General features: G+C 54.4%; 4 protein-coding genes across 4 annotated transcripts; 2 read left to right on the forward strand and 2 right to left on the reverse strand.

The window, feature by feature from the left end:
- Nucleotides 1-625: 625 nt before the first annotated feature.
- On the forward strand, nt 626-3898 carry J7T55_011311 (uncharacterized protein; the record flags this gene model as incomplete). The annotated part of the gene is made up of 6 exons (XM_053133201.1): nt 626-803; nt 880-1131; nt 1202-1556; nt 1964-2140; nt 2649-3392; nt 3478-3898. 6 exons carry the CDS (start codon nt 626-628, stop codon nt 3896-3898), a joined length of 2127 nt encoding a protein of 708 aa, XP_052988983.1.
- Nucleotides 3899-5354: 1456 nt separating this feature from the next.
- J7T55_011312 (uncharacterized protein) lies at nt 5355-5667 on the reverse strand (the record flags this gene model as incomplete). Its single annotated transcript, XM_053133202.1, has 2 exons — nt 5355-5450; nt 5536-5667. The coding sequence occupies 2 exons, from the start codon at nt 5665-5667 to the stop codon at nt 5355-5357; spliced, it is 228 nt and encodes a 75-aa protein (XP_052988984.1).
- Nucleotides 5668-7761: 2094 nt separating this feature from the next.
- On the forward strand, nt 7762-10587 carry J7T55_011313 (uncharacterized protein; the record flags this gene model as incomplete). Its single annotated transcript, XM_053133203.1, has 1 exon — nt 7762-10587. One exon carries the CDS (start codon nt 7762-7764, stop codon nt 10585-10587), a length of 2826 nt encoding a protein of 941 aa, XP_052988985.1.
- Nucleotides 10588-11889: 1302 nt separating this feature from the next.
- J7T55_011314 (uncharacterized protein) lies at nt 11890-13893 on the reverse strand (the record flags this gene model as incomplete). The annotated part of the gene is made up of 1 exon (XM_053133205.1): nt 11890-13893. One exon carries the CDS (start codon nt 13891-13893, stop codon nt 11890-11892), a length of 2004 nt encoding a protein of 667 aa, XP_052988986.1.
- Between the last annotated feature and the right edge of the window lie 303 nt (nt 13894-14196).

A 14196-nucleotide genomic window follows, 5' to 3' on the forward strand; every position in this document is an offset into this window, starting at 1 on the left:
TCGCGGGAGATGGATTTCCAGGACTGGTAAGAAGAAACAGAATGTATCCATATGGTGAAAAGCCAAGGGAGGACAAATACAATGTTCGTAGATGCCAAATAGGTTGCTGGCTGAGATATATATGCAAAGAACTGACCTCAGTCATCAGCATGGATGGGCGCAGCCACCGTGTTTGACATGCAAAGATTGCATTAGATATATTGCACATGGGCCTCATTTGGAAGAATGGACTCGACAAACGGGGAGGGGGAAAAGAGCAGCATTCCCGAGCTCCCAAGTATTAGTACCTCAAGGGCCAGCCACAAGAGCACAGCCCCATGCTGCTAATCTTTTAAGTCCGGATCCGAATACTCGTATGGCTAGTACTTCGGCTCTCTCCCTTGTAGGGTCGTCGTCCAGTAGCTGCATATTCTCAGAATCCTTTCAATTTTGAGCCGTTCTCTGATTTGCACAAGATAAGCGCTCGGGGCTGTGCAAGTCTTGGAGTCTACATATAAGAGCTCTTCCGTTGAGATATCGAATTTGTCGTTTCGTGCAAGCTGTGTTTCATCTTCTTTCCCAAATCACTGCTGTCGCCCAAATTTCTGTCCGTTTCTATTACGGCTCTCTATTTTTAGACCACAAGATGCCGGACTGCATCCCCAACTACAAAGATGCATTCTGGTCTATGTATCGTTACGAGCCGTCGTTAGCGGGTGCCATAATTTTCTGCGTTCTGTTTGGCATCACAGTAACCTTGCACGTCTTCCAGATGTGCAAGACGCGAACCTGGTACCTCATCGCGCTGGTAGTCGGGGGCTTTTGTAAGTTGTGGAACAGGGACAAGCAGTCCATTCATTTTCTTTCCCGGATTACACTAACAGATCGCTTCGGATGCAGGCGAATGCGTTGGATATATCGCCCGTTCCATCAATGCAACGGAGAAACCTGGCTGCTGGACCCTCGGGACTTACATTGTGCAAAACCTTCTGATCCTTATTGCACCTGCCTTTATGGCTGCCTCGATCTATATGATACTCGGAAGAATCATTTTGCTCACCGACGGGGAGTCGCACTCCTTGATCAAGAGACGCTGGATCACCAAGATATTTGTGACCGGTGACGTGCTTTCACTGCTTCTTCAAGCATCAGGTAAGCATGCAGACCTCTGTCCGTCACCTCATATCCAAGATTCAGCTCGACTAAATTCAAGACATTTCAGGTGGAGGTATGATGGCTGTCGGCGAAAGCTTGCTCGATGTAGGGGAGGACATTATCGTAGTCGGCCTCTTCGTTCAGCTCGCTTTCTTTGGGTTTTTCGTGGTTGTAGCAGGCATTTTCCACAGGCGAATGTCTCTCGTACCTACAGCCACGGCTTCGGACCCTGCCGTGCGCTGGAGGCATTATCTCTTGACATTGTACGTCACGAGCTCTCTGATCCTGATCCGCAGCATCTTTCGGGTCGTCGAGTATCTCATGGGCAACGACAGCGTGCTGATGAGGTCCGAGGTGTACCTTTACGTCTTTGATGCCCAACTGATGGTGGTCGTGTTGATCTGGATGAATTGGTTCCACCCGTCAGAGCTTGGCTTGTTACTTCGTGGTCAAAGCCCTGGGAAGAATGGACTTGAACTCGTCGGCATTCGTATTTAACGGAGCCATAAGACGGACTTATCTCAGTGCTGCCTCAGAGTGCTGTCTACCAGAAAGTGCTCGTTGATGATGTTCTCACTACCTAGGTACATGAGCCTGAGCCGCATATTAAATATCACTACAATCTGCTTTATTTCGGGTATAATTTAGCAAGTGTGTACAGCAGTAGACCTACGTAAAAAAAAAAGAATGGAGCTATGATCAATTTTGTTGACAAAAGATCTTACTGTCGTAGATATCCATACCTGAGTAAAGCTAGCTAGCCTTAGAAAGTTCTTAGCAAAAGAGCCAAGACCAGTCAACTGTCGATATTTCGATACGGAAGACGTAGCCACGTAGTCTACGTACTAACGCCCGGGCGATACAACAAAGGAAGCTCCGTAGGTTCCGGGCCCGATGATACGGGTAAACTCATTGGTGACTTCGAAAGCCACCTACTCTTCACAATTGATAATAGCTCACTTTACTTCGACGTATCGCTGCTGCCTTCTGCCAAGGTTGAGCTCTAGTATGCATGTCCTCAGCTGTGTGCATCGGGCGAAGTCAGCATCGTTTAGTAAGATTACGCGGCCTGCATTTCGCAAACACAGCCTCGGCCCTAGTTCAATGTGACATCTATCCAATAGCAGAGAGCTGCCAAGCCCATAGATACGCGCCCTCGTATCTCGTATCCCGTATCTCGGATTTCGCATCTCGGACCCCGTACACAGACACACACTCATAAACCCGCGTATTCTTTACGACTTACGATTTACCTTGTGGCTGATCAACTTTATCCAACACTCATACCATTGGCTCGTGATGCATACACGTCGCGCTCATAAGAAGTCCCGATTTGGGTGCGCGGAATGTAAGAGAAGAAAGATCAAGGTACAAAGCGAACCCGGTCCCAGACACCCCCCCCCTCGCCCAACCTCCACGACCTGGAACATGCTCGTCTCACATGTATATGTTGCGTAGTGCGACGAAGTACACCCCGCATGTTGGAATTGCACACGGTATGGAATCTCCTGCAGCTTCGTCGCCCCGATCCGTCCGCGGTCCGCCGCACCTCCTCAGCCCGGGCCCGATTCCGACTCCGTGCGTACGCCTGCATCTACCCACGCTGTCAACTCGCCTCGAGACCCGACAGCTTGGTCCGATCTTCTATCATCCACAGCTCCTTCAGGGTCTGTCCCACCAGCCGCCGATCATGCTCCACAAGAAGGCGGCGGATCCAGCCCTGGCTCACCTCGGGTGGCCGATTCGTCGATGCGAGATCTCGAATTAATGCATCACTACTGTGTTTCTACCAGTATTAGCATGGCACAGCGCGAAGACTTGCGCTATATATGGCGGGTTGTATTTCCGCAGGAGGGTTACCGCCACCCCTTCGTCATGCATGGCCTTCTTGCATTGGCTGCTCTCCACAAGTCGTACCTTTTCCCAGCGAAAAGACAGGAGTATCTTACTCTAGGCGCCTCCCATCACACACTAGGCCTAGAGACTTTCAGAGCCCACTTGTCAAATATTGGGGACGACAACTGGAGAGCCATGCTATGCTTCGCTTCCATTGTCATCGTTCATGTATGCTCCCTGGCAGCCCGGTCTGAAAATGGATGCATTGCAGCGCCTATTACGAGCACCTGGGAGTTTTTCTCCGTTGTACGAGGCATAAGAACAACGTTGGAGGAGTTCACCCCCAGGCTCGTACGGACAAATCTGGCTCCCCTTGTCTCGGCCATACTCGGGCCGGAGGGGGGAGATCCATCATGGGAGTGGTTCGTTCCCAGCCTTTAGCTCATTACCCATGAGGCCACCACCCTCGAACAAAGAACAAAGTCGGGACTGACTATTTGTATATAGCAGCGAACATGCTCTTGAGCATTCCCCGCTTCCTCCTGACACATTTTCCGTGCTGTCCTCGCTGCGCTCCTTTTATGAGAACGAAGCAGTACTACCCCACCAAGAGGACTACGTCAAAGCCGCCTCCTTGCTCGAAACTACATCACGGCAAATTGCAAATCACGGGCCTGACATCGAGATCGGATGCGTGATACTCTGGGCATATATGATTCCTCAATCTGTGGTCCAAGACATTCGACAATACAGGCATCATGCCCTGCTCCTCCTGGCCTACTTCTCTGTGTTCCTAGCAACCACAGACAGGCGGTATTGGTTCCTCCAGGGCTGGTCGAAACAGCTGTTCGACGAGGTGGAAAGGCGTCTTAGGACTACGCAGCGATTCCAAGAATGGCTTGAATGGCCGAGGAAGAATACGCGATGACTTGCACATAATCCGTCGATGTGCCTTCGAAAGCAATAAATAAGGTCCAGGATAGCCTCCCATACGAGGATTTATGAACGGCCGGCCACATCTGGTCCATCTTTCATGGATGAGGACTCGTATCTACCAAGTGATCTTCACTGATATCTCATATGGCCCCCCACTCAGTCGCCGTTCCGTTCAATCCTGTGGAGGCGACTAGAACAGAGGAAAATGGATGCACTCATGCCCTCTGAGCATGGTTTGAGCCCCATAAGGCTTCCTGGATTCAAAAAGGTGCCACTAGTCATTCCAGGGATGGAAACATGGTCCTCGGCCTCTTGTCCATATCTCAGGACAAGTCTGCAAAGAGAAGAGAATATGAGCGGGACAAAACCCAGCGGCGTATTTCCAATCCACAGCCAAGGTTGCTGTGTGGTCCTTGCGCACAGCGGCAGCATTCCTCCCACCAAGCAGCACAAGACAGCAGCAGCACCAATTAGGTCGACCGCCTCGGCATGGAATGGTTCTTACCGGCATCATCAATGCCCCCTTCGCGAGACTGCATGATATTGCGGTCCGGTGGATTAGATTTTTACAGCACTTATCCCAATGAGTTTTGCTGCTCGCATATATGTCGTGTTTACGATCCATTTCCGGAGCTCCCAAGAAATTGTTCTCGCCAGATACCATCCCGCTTTTGGTACACTTCGATTGAAACGTGATGAACGTCAAGCAGTATCAACTTTGTTTTCCATGGTCCCTCGTGCATCCACCGGCCAGTCACGTCATACTTCACAGATGTATACATGCTCGAAATCGGCTACTTTGGGAATGACACGGATAACAATGTATTCAGCATCGAAGGCTTTTTGTGAAACAATTTCATGTTCAGTAAACACGCTATTTGATCCGGATGCTTTACATTCCTGGATCTCCAGGTCGCTGCAAGGTCAGATTCCCCACGCCCACGTTCGGCGGATCAGCCAACGTTGAACCACCTCATGTATCCACTGCAAGACATCATCACTAAGCCCCGAATACAGTCCTGTTTCGATTCGGACGAGCTCAAACTGGAGTTGCGCCCACATTCGCTCATTGCGCTCATGTCGAGGATCCCGAGGACCGAGCTCTACCAGCATGTTCCGAGTCGTTTCAATGGCTTCTGTCCGGGCGGTTTCGAGCTCAGATTCAGGCACAGGGACTCCCGTAATGGATGCAAGCCTTGTCACCAAACGTCGGGGCCTCGGAGCGAGTCCATGTCTTGCCACCTGACGTTGGGACTCTGCGTGGAGGCGTGGAGATGGCGGTGGGCTTGGTTCCCTCGCGAGATGGCGGCGGAGTCGCACCAAAAAAGGAATTGCAACCCCCGCAGAATCCATGCGTTCATATGCCGACAAGGGCTGGACAGAAGATCGCTCGAGTGGTGGAGGTTCAGGACGTGATACCTGGGGCGTCGATGGCGGTGCCTGCGGTCCTAGAACATTGTGCGCTCCCGGATAAACGAGAACATGCGGCGGCGGTAGACTGGAAAATGGTCTTCGCGACGGTGTGGAGAAATGTTGCCCTTGACCTATTGGCGGCTGGTGGATCATTGGCAGTCAGTCAGTTGCGATGCCCATTGTTTCTGCAGTCAAGGGCTGGATGGTGCTACGAACTGTTTGTCCGCTGAGGTTGGCACCTGATGCGGAAGCTCGCCTAACGTTAAGGGTTGGCCCCAACTGGCCGGCAGCTCTTTGAGCTGCAATGAATGCTTCGTCCCATGCATCTTGTTCGTCATTTTCGTCCATCGTGATGACTGCCTATGTCGGTGAGGTATGGCGACCCGGGACAGCTGATACACGTGATGTGACCAGATGTTGGCTTCGAAGATGTTTTGGGGGAATGATCGAATGTGTATTCTTTGCCCTAGAATGCCTTTTAATGTTTCAATATTGATGCGCGTATTATGAGCTCGGCAGCAAGCTATGATACCGGAAGACGATGGTATTTTGGGAGGTTTTTTGAAGTCGAAAAGCCTGCCTGTCTCACCATTCCGACTGGATATTAGGACTTGAAATATTGTCCTGCAAGAGATTGCCGATGGCACCTTCTATCTCGATATTGACGACCGGGAAAGCGGACACGAAGACAGTCGCGGATCGTTTGGCAGGGGCGATCCCCTGCTGTACCTCGTACTAGTAGAGCAATATGAGATTGATGTTGAAGCTTCAGAGAGAATGTCTCGGTCCAGTGGGTTTCACTCTTCTACTCCTAAATCTGTATCTATCAACCATAATCATACCCTCTTTATTTCCTGGCGGTCTTTGGTGTGGCCCTTCCACCTTAGGGCAGGCCTCAGAACCAGTCCTCGCCACTGTTTCTCCAGCCTGCCATTGGTGGTGCACATCCCATCAAGATGAAGTCCCACTGGAAATATATGGTGGGGATTTCTCTGTCAGGCAAGTAAAAGTCATTGATGACACTTTATGATTATCATTTGGTCTTAACCGCCGAAGCATTCTTGAGGATGGTCAAGCAGTCCTGGTTCAACCAGCTGTGCAGAGTCAACTTCATGATCTGGATGCGAGCACCTAGATGGGCTGATTTTACCCGCGTTCATGTCTCTCCGCCTTGTTTGGTGGAGGTATTCGTAAGTATTTGCAACAGTCTTTATCCGAGGTCGTGAATAGTTAAAAGCGCCGAGATTCAGTCTACTGCAAGTGCTAGGACAGCAGCGAAAAAAGGTAGTAACGAGATAGGGAGCTCTTTGCGCACAAAACTCATATGGTTCTAACATAGGAGTTTCGTCCCCTTCTTTTGACACTTATACAACTTGATCTCTTTCTGCTACATAGCAATTTATCATAGGCCACTGGTTGAGGGGGCTACATCCACAAGAACCAACTTTCAAATCAGAGAAAGAATCAGCATGAACTTAACTTCATCAAATCGTGGTCACGCAATATTTTTGCATCTGGTTTTAGAAGGAAAACAACAAATTGCCTTCGGCCGTCAAGATATCTCAAAACATAAGACCACTAATTGCCGTACCTGGCCATCATCATGCACTATGCTTTTTTTCATAGGGCGCCTTGATTGACAACATGTTCTATGGACGCTCGTGGTTCATGACCCGATTTGTCTGCTGTCTAGTACCGGCACCCATTCCGTCTAAAAGCCTATGCGCACGCACAAAAGTTGTAACCCACGTAAGTTTCAATTGACGAGCGGAGAACGATTTCTTGACCAGGATGAATATCAGACGCCACGACACAACGGTCATTTGTGTTTGGGGTCGCCGCCGCGCCGAGTCATCACTCGGTCGCTTTTAGGCCGAGTCGGGACAACACCGGGCATCGACCTGTGGTGTCTCCTTGCTCTCTTGAGGATGAAGAGAGGATAGCGCCTTATGCAACCACATACAGATCAGAGCAACATATATGAGAAAGATCTTCAACAGTCTAGCATCCATCCTTAACGGAGTTGAGATAGTGTCTCTCCATTTGCACTCTGATAGCGGCTTTCCCTGACAACTCGCGTCAAGCAAGGCCTCAGCGGACCAGGAAAAGAACCGCTGACTTGGCAGTGGGCGCAGGGCCGGGGCCAGCCCAGTCACGATGCCGCATCTCCGCACGCCGCGCGCCGGTCCCGCAGGACAGGACGACTCTTTTGGGGAGTGGAATCGGGGCGACCCCTCACGATCTCCAACGAAATTGGGAAAGAGGGAACAATAAAAGGCAGGGAATTCTGTAACTTGGATGTGAGAGAGCAGCCCTTTTGGTCGAACAACAAACCGACTTCCAGGCTTTGGGCACTGGGCACACGGATCAAGAACATTTATATACACTCACTCCTGTACAATAAGGAGAGGTGCCTAAGACTATTATCTATTGTCCTTCACCATGCTACACCAGGAGGAACGAGTGCCCAAAGGGTACGCCTTCGTAACACCACCATCAGCCAAGGGCAACAACCACAATGCAGTACACCTTCGCTCTGACGGCAACCTGACCAAGCCATGTGACTTCACCTTCGAAGCCATCCGGCCCAACGTCTTCCGCACAACTTTCACCTCAGAGGACCACCCGCTGCCGCCCTTCCCAAGCGTTCGCCTTCCGGGCGTCGGAAACAACAGCAGCGCCACTCAGACCAGTGATGTACCCGGAGCCAAGCAGATAACCCTGCACAACGCCCAGGCCAGCACCACCGCGACAGTGGACTACACCCACACGCCGGTGGTGACGATCCGCCTAGGAGACCACACAATCCACCAGGACCTCCCGCTGCGGTCGTACGCGCTCGACGGCAGCGGCGTGGCACACTACAGCGCCTACAGGAAGGGCACACTGCACGTGGGACTAGGCGAGAAGGCGGCGCCGATGGACCTGTCGGGCCGCGGGTTCGCGATCACGGCGTCGGACACTTTCGGCTACGACGCGCACCGCACCGACCCGCTGTACAAGCACGTGCCGCTGCTGATCAACGTCCTCCCCGGTGCGGGCGGCGGCGCGGTGGGCGTGTTGTCAACGTCGCATGCGCGCGGGGCTTGGGCCGTGGGCAGCGAAATCGATGGGCTGTGGGGCCATTTCAAGGTGTACCGGCAGGCCTTTGGCGGGCTGGAGGAGTACGTGATTGTGGGCGGGAGCGTGGCGGAGGTGGTGCGGGCGTACGCGGAGCTGGTTGGGTTCCCGTTGCTCGTGCCGCGGTATTACCTTGGGTATGTGTCGGGCGGGATGATGTACAGCATGGTGGACGAGCCGGTGCGGGCGGTGGATAATATTGTGAATTTCCTGGATAAGTGCAAGGACATGGACATACCCGTCTCGGCGCACCAGATGAGCTCCGGGTATACCGTCTCCGAGACGCCGCCCAAGACGAGGAACGTCTTCACGTGGAACCGCCACCGGTTCCCGGACCCCAGGGATTTCACCAGGAGATGCCACGAAAGGGGTGTCAGGATCTTGGCGAATATCAAGCCGTACGTACTGGCGAACCACCCGGACTACCAAAAGCTGTCAGAGGCAGGTGCGTTCTTCAAGGACCCCCTGACCGGCAAGACGGCGGTGGCACGACTGTGGAGCGCGGGCGGTGGCGAGAGCGGCGAGGGCAGCCACGTCGACTTCACCAGCAAGGCCGGATACCAGTGGTGGTACGACGGGTGCAAGAGCCTGAAGGAGGTTGGGATCGATGCTATGTGGAACGACAACAACGAGTACAACACCCCCAACGACACCTGGGAATGCGCATTGGACTTGCCCAAAGACATAGAGACCATTCACACCAATGCCCCGGCTAATGGTGACAACCGCATCGGCCTCTGGGGCCGCGCGGCGAACACAGAGCTGATGGGAAAGAGCTCATGGCAAGCGTGCGTGGACGCCGAGCCGGACGTGCGGCCGATGGTGTTGACGCGGAGCGCAACGGTGGGCACAATGAAGTATGCCTGTGCCAGCTGGAGCGGCGACAACGTGACCAGCTGGGAGGGCATGAGGGGCAGCAACGCGCTGGCGCTCAACGCGGGCTTCTCGCTCATCCAGTGCTACGGCCACGACATCGGCGGCTTCGAGGGCCCGCAGCCCACGCCGGAGCACCTCGTGCGGTGGGTGCAGATGGGCGTGTACTCGCCCAGATTTGCCATCAACTGCTACAAGACGTCGCCCGAGGACAACCTCGTCGGCGAGGTGATCGAGCCGTGGCAGTACCCCGAGTCGACGGAGCTGATCCGCAGAGCCATCAAGCGGAGATATGAGCTGCTGCCGTATATGTACTCGTTGAGCATCAAGAGTCACCTTACGGCCGTGCCGCCGCAGCGATGGACTGGATGGGGCTACGAGAGCGATGACACCGTCTGGACAAAGGAGGTCAAGGACGGCGAAACTCAGTACTGGCTTGGGGACGCCCTATTAGTTGCTGGGGTCTTTGAACCCGCACAAGAACATGTACGGGTATATCTGCCGTCTTCCAACGACTCTGGTCACGACGTGAAAGGCGACGTTGTCCGATTCTCAAACCAGGACGCAACACCCACGACCAGGTTCGGATTTTTCAACACCAAGGCTCAGGAAGGGGGTCGATTCCTGCCTTCTGGCGGGTGGCAACGCATCGTTGCTGCTTTGGATATCAACGGAAGTCAAGACGGGCGGCCGGCTCCAAACCACATTCCGGTATTGGCACGGGTTGGTAGCGCTATACCTGTTGGCAAGAACCGCCACACGACATCGTCTCCCTATGAAGATCCCGAGTTCCCTCACGAGGACAAAGATGACTGGCGTGGAGTGGAAATTTATCCTCCCCTTGTTGGGTCACCAAACAGCGACGGCGCCGAGGAGGATCAATTTGGCTTCAGTACCCCGCGCAAGGTAGCCTTCGAAACCACCTGGCACGAAGACGACGGCATCAGTGCCTCACATATTGCAGACGTCCAGCGTTGCACCCTCACTCTGGAGTACACCGTGAGTATCGGCTTTAGCAAGGAAAAGACAAATGAAGCTGGCATCGAGGTCAAGTGCACCATCAGGGGCACCAGCCAGAGGGAGAAGGGCGGCACAGGATTGAAGTGGCAACCTTTGTGGCTCGACAACGGAATCGATGTGGTCTTGCCCGTGGGCGTAGCAAGCAAGGTCACTAGTGGATCGGATGTGACTGAGGCTAGGAGAAGCTCTGAGACCTACGCCCTTGAGGGCCGGCGGGTATGGAATATTCCCGTAGCTAGGGAATGGACGACCTGAATCGCTGGGGCAGAGGGCGGACCATTGTACAGACAATTGCACAGACCAGTCTCTTGACGAGACGTGTCGTGCATATGCCCGGAGTCTCGAAATCTTGCAGACTCGACTCTCATCGCACAAGGATGGCACCGAAACGTCGACAGCCGCCTGAACGCTTGATGAGTCGAGATGGGAAGAATAGTTTTCCGTAGTTTGCTAAAACCATCCATTCGCAATAAGACTGGTCAAGATCAGGCCTTTGCCGCGTGGTAATGGCGCAGTCGAAGCAACATAGATTGCCTAGGTTCAAGGGTCCGCTATCCACCCTTTATCCATGTTCCCACGGTAATTGACTGGAGAAGGTCATGGTCGTGAAAGTCGTGTGCGTAATGTGATACTCCTTTTGCTGGTCAGCAGATTCGAATCCCAACAGAACTCAGCTCCTCTTGCCCTTTTTGATGCTAACGTGACTGACACCCTTGTTAGCTTCGTCCAAAGCCAAGAAGCCATTCCGTATGTCCAGGGAGGATGCCAGTTACAGGCCATGGCCGAATGAGCCTACAGCACAGCAAGTTTATTTACACTGCAGAGCAGCTCCACAGCCCCCACGACAGTGATGGCCGAGGGACGCAAGGCTAGGCAAGGCAAGGCTGGAGTGGAATACCATGCGAGTGTGGTCGACCCGCCATCCCGGGCTGGCCTGGCCTGCTGCTGGTAGCCGGATCGGCCACGGGATGGCACGATCCGCGGCCAGGCTGCGGAAGCGCAGCCTGCTCATCCTAGCGCGCTACCATCAACCGAGACCCACACGCGCCTGTGTGTTATCGTGCCGTGCCCATGCGCTGTACGGGCCTGCCTGCTCGTAGATTGGGTGTGCGGTATTTTACCTGCCACTTGCTGTAAAAAATGACGGCGCCGGCCGCATTGACGATTACAGCTAGAACGCGAGCCATTGCCTGGCTGGAGACACGAAGTTGTATCTATGGTGCCAATCGTCAATATGTCTGCGTGGCCGGGGCAGATAGGAACGAGCCTCAGTAAATACGATGGGAAGAGCATGCAAACAAGTGGCTTGGGGTATAGCTGTCAATCCTGAGGCCATGTCCTTTCTATGTACGTGGTGGTGGGCCAGGAGAGTAGGTCGGCCCTATGAAAACAGCGTTCAAGGTACGCGGAAGAGACGTTTGGACAAGACCCACAAGATTTGCAAGATAGATTGCGAAGGGAGAGAACTGTCGTGTCACGGCAGTTCATCGTCATCGCGGTTCAATGTCGATAGGACGGAAATGCTCGTAATTGACCAGTAGATCAAGGTCGAATCCATCATTGGAGACTCTCCGGTGTCTCCTTGCACACCCTCTCCACCACCTGCTCCAACACCTCCCGGGCAACCTGGGGATCCATCCGCTCCGCGGGTCCGGTGCGCATCATCTTTCCGACGAAGAACATCAGCTGGCCCGTGGGGTATTCGCGGCCCTTTGAATAGTGGAGAACGAAATTCTTGAGCATATTTTTGTTCTGACTGACCGTCTCGACGGCCAGGTCGTGGTACTCCTCCCGAGACAGCGAGTTGAACCAGAGGTTCTCCTTCTGGATGGCCTCTTCGACGCTGGCGTAGCTGCCGGTTGAAGCGCCGCTGAGGTCACCACGGTAGACGGCAAAGAGGAGCTCCTTGGCGACGCGCGCGGAGATACGCATAGTGTGGAGGAAGTACAGGATGTCGGCGAGGTGCTTTGCTGGGACACGGGCGCATTCGCCGTCTGTTGACATGTCAAGGGTCTGGACCGTGCCGTCTGCCGAGGCGTTACGCTCCGAGGTGAGGCGGCCAAGCTCATGGAGAACCCAGTTGCCGGCCACAACGGCGCAGTCCGGGTGCCATTGATCACCGAGTCGTTCCTGCAGGCGTTGGATAACATTATAGAAGTACTCAAGCCGGCGACCATCGTCCAGCTGTACCAGTGCCAACGCGTCTTTCGTCTTGAGGCCGTACTGGCTGACAAGGTCGTCAATCTCGGCATCAGGCAGCATGCCCAGATTCTCACCGAGGTGGTTTATGACTTGTTCACTGATAGTCACCGGTGCCAGGTCTGGGTCCGGCATATAGCGGTAGTCGACCTCGCCCTCTTTCCCACGGAGGCGCGTTGTCTCAGTGCCGCCAATGGACCAGCCACGAGTCTCGCCGGCAATGACGCCACCGTCCATGAGCACGGAGATCTGGCGATCCCGCTCGGCAATGATTGCATCCTCGACGGCCTTGAAGCTGCTCAAGTTCTTGATCTCGGTCCTCTGGCCCAAAGGCATGCTGTCGTTCAAGGGGTGATCCTTCCGCCTGACGCTGACGTTGACATCGGCTCTGAGGCCACCGGACTCCATGCCGCTGACACAGGCGTCGACTGCGTTGAGATACATCTGGACCTTCCTGACCAGGGCAGCAGCCGTCTTTGGGTGGTGGATATCGGGGTCGGTGATGACCTCGATCAGTGGCACACCGACTCGGTTGAAATCAACCCACTGGACACCATCCGGACGGGCGATGGTCTTGGCCGTATCCTGCTCCATCTGGACCTGCCTGATTCCTACGCGCACCTGCTCGCCGTCCTCTGTGGCAATTCCGTCCCTCTGGTAGAGTGTAATGTGCCCGTCTTTTGCGAATGGCTCGTAGTACTGGGTGATCTGGTAGCCGCTGGGCTGGTCCCACCAGAAGTAGTGCTTGCGATCCCACCTGCTGACGGCTTGTATGTCGCAGTTCAGGGAGAGGGCGGCTCGCAGGGCGGGAACGAGGGCTTCGGCCTGGAAGAGTGGTTGGGACCCGGGCATGGCGAGGTCGAAGAGAGCAACACGAGAGTTGGGCTCATCAGAAGGCAGTGGCGGGCTGGCGGGCGAGAAAAGCTTGTGGGGGGTGTTGAGCTGGGCGTGGATCTCGATGCCGACGGTGAGCTCCCAGCCTTGGACGCTCTGGCGGAAGGCGTTGGGGGTCTTCTTGTTCCCAGAGGCCTTGAGGGCCTTGTCCATGCTCTTGAGCTTCTTGCGGAGGGGAACAGCGCTGTGGGGAGGGGGAGGACCAGTGGCAGACCCAGACTCAGACCCAGGTTCGGGCTCATGTTGCGAGGCTGTTGCGGAAGATGAGTTGGTCTGGGAGTGCAGGTCAAGGGCCGACCGGGAGAATGGTCGCCTGGCTGCGACAGGAGTGGCTTGACCTGCAGATAGGACATTTGGGTGGAGGCGTGGCGGACGACGAGGACGGAGGCGGAGATGCAGACAGCCGTGGTGGTGAAGCTGGCCGGCGAGCAGGTAGCTGCTCAGCTCACGAACAGGAGGGCGGGCCATTGGGGGGGGGGGGGCAAAGTAGTTGGGAGGTGGTGAGGGCGACGGTGAGGGCTATAGGGGTGGGGTGACAGGTGGTGATAATGACGGCGGCGAAAGTGGAGGTGACTGTGAAGGTGAAGAGGAAAGTTGTGACTATCATCACACGCGTTGCAGTCGAAGCCAAACGCGGGTGCAAGCTCAGAGCTCTGCTTGTACCTACCCGCCTGGACTAGGAGGGCAGGTACTTTGGTACTCAGGTGGGCAAGGGCACTGATGAGATAAAAAAACCGTTGGCTCTGATAAGATAAGGCACTGCTGGTAGTT

This window comes from Diaporthe amygdali (assembly GCF_026229845.1).
Source record: "Diaporthe amygdali strain CAA958 chromosome Unknown NODE_35_length_488319_cov_65_809586, whole genome shotgun sequence".
Lineage (NCBI taxonomy): Eukaryota > Fungi > Ascomycota > Sordariomycetes > Diaporthales > Diaporthaceae > Diaporthe > Diaporthe amygdali.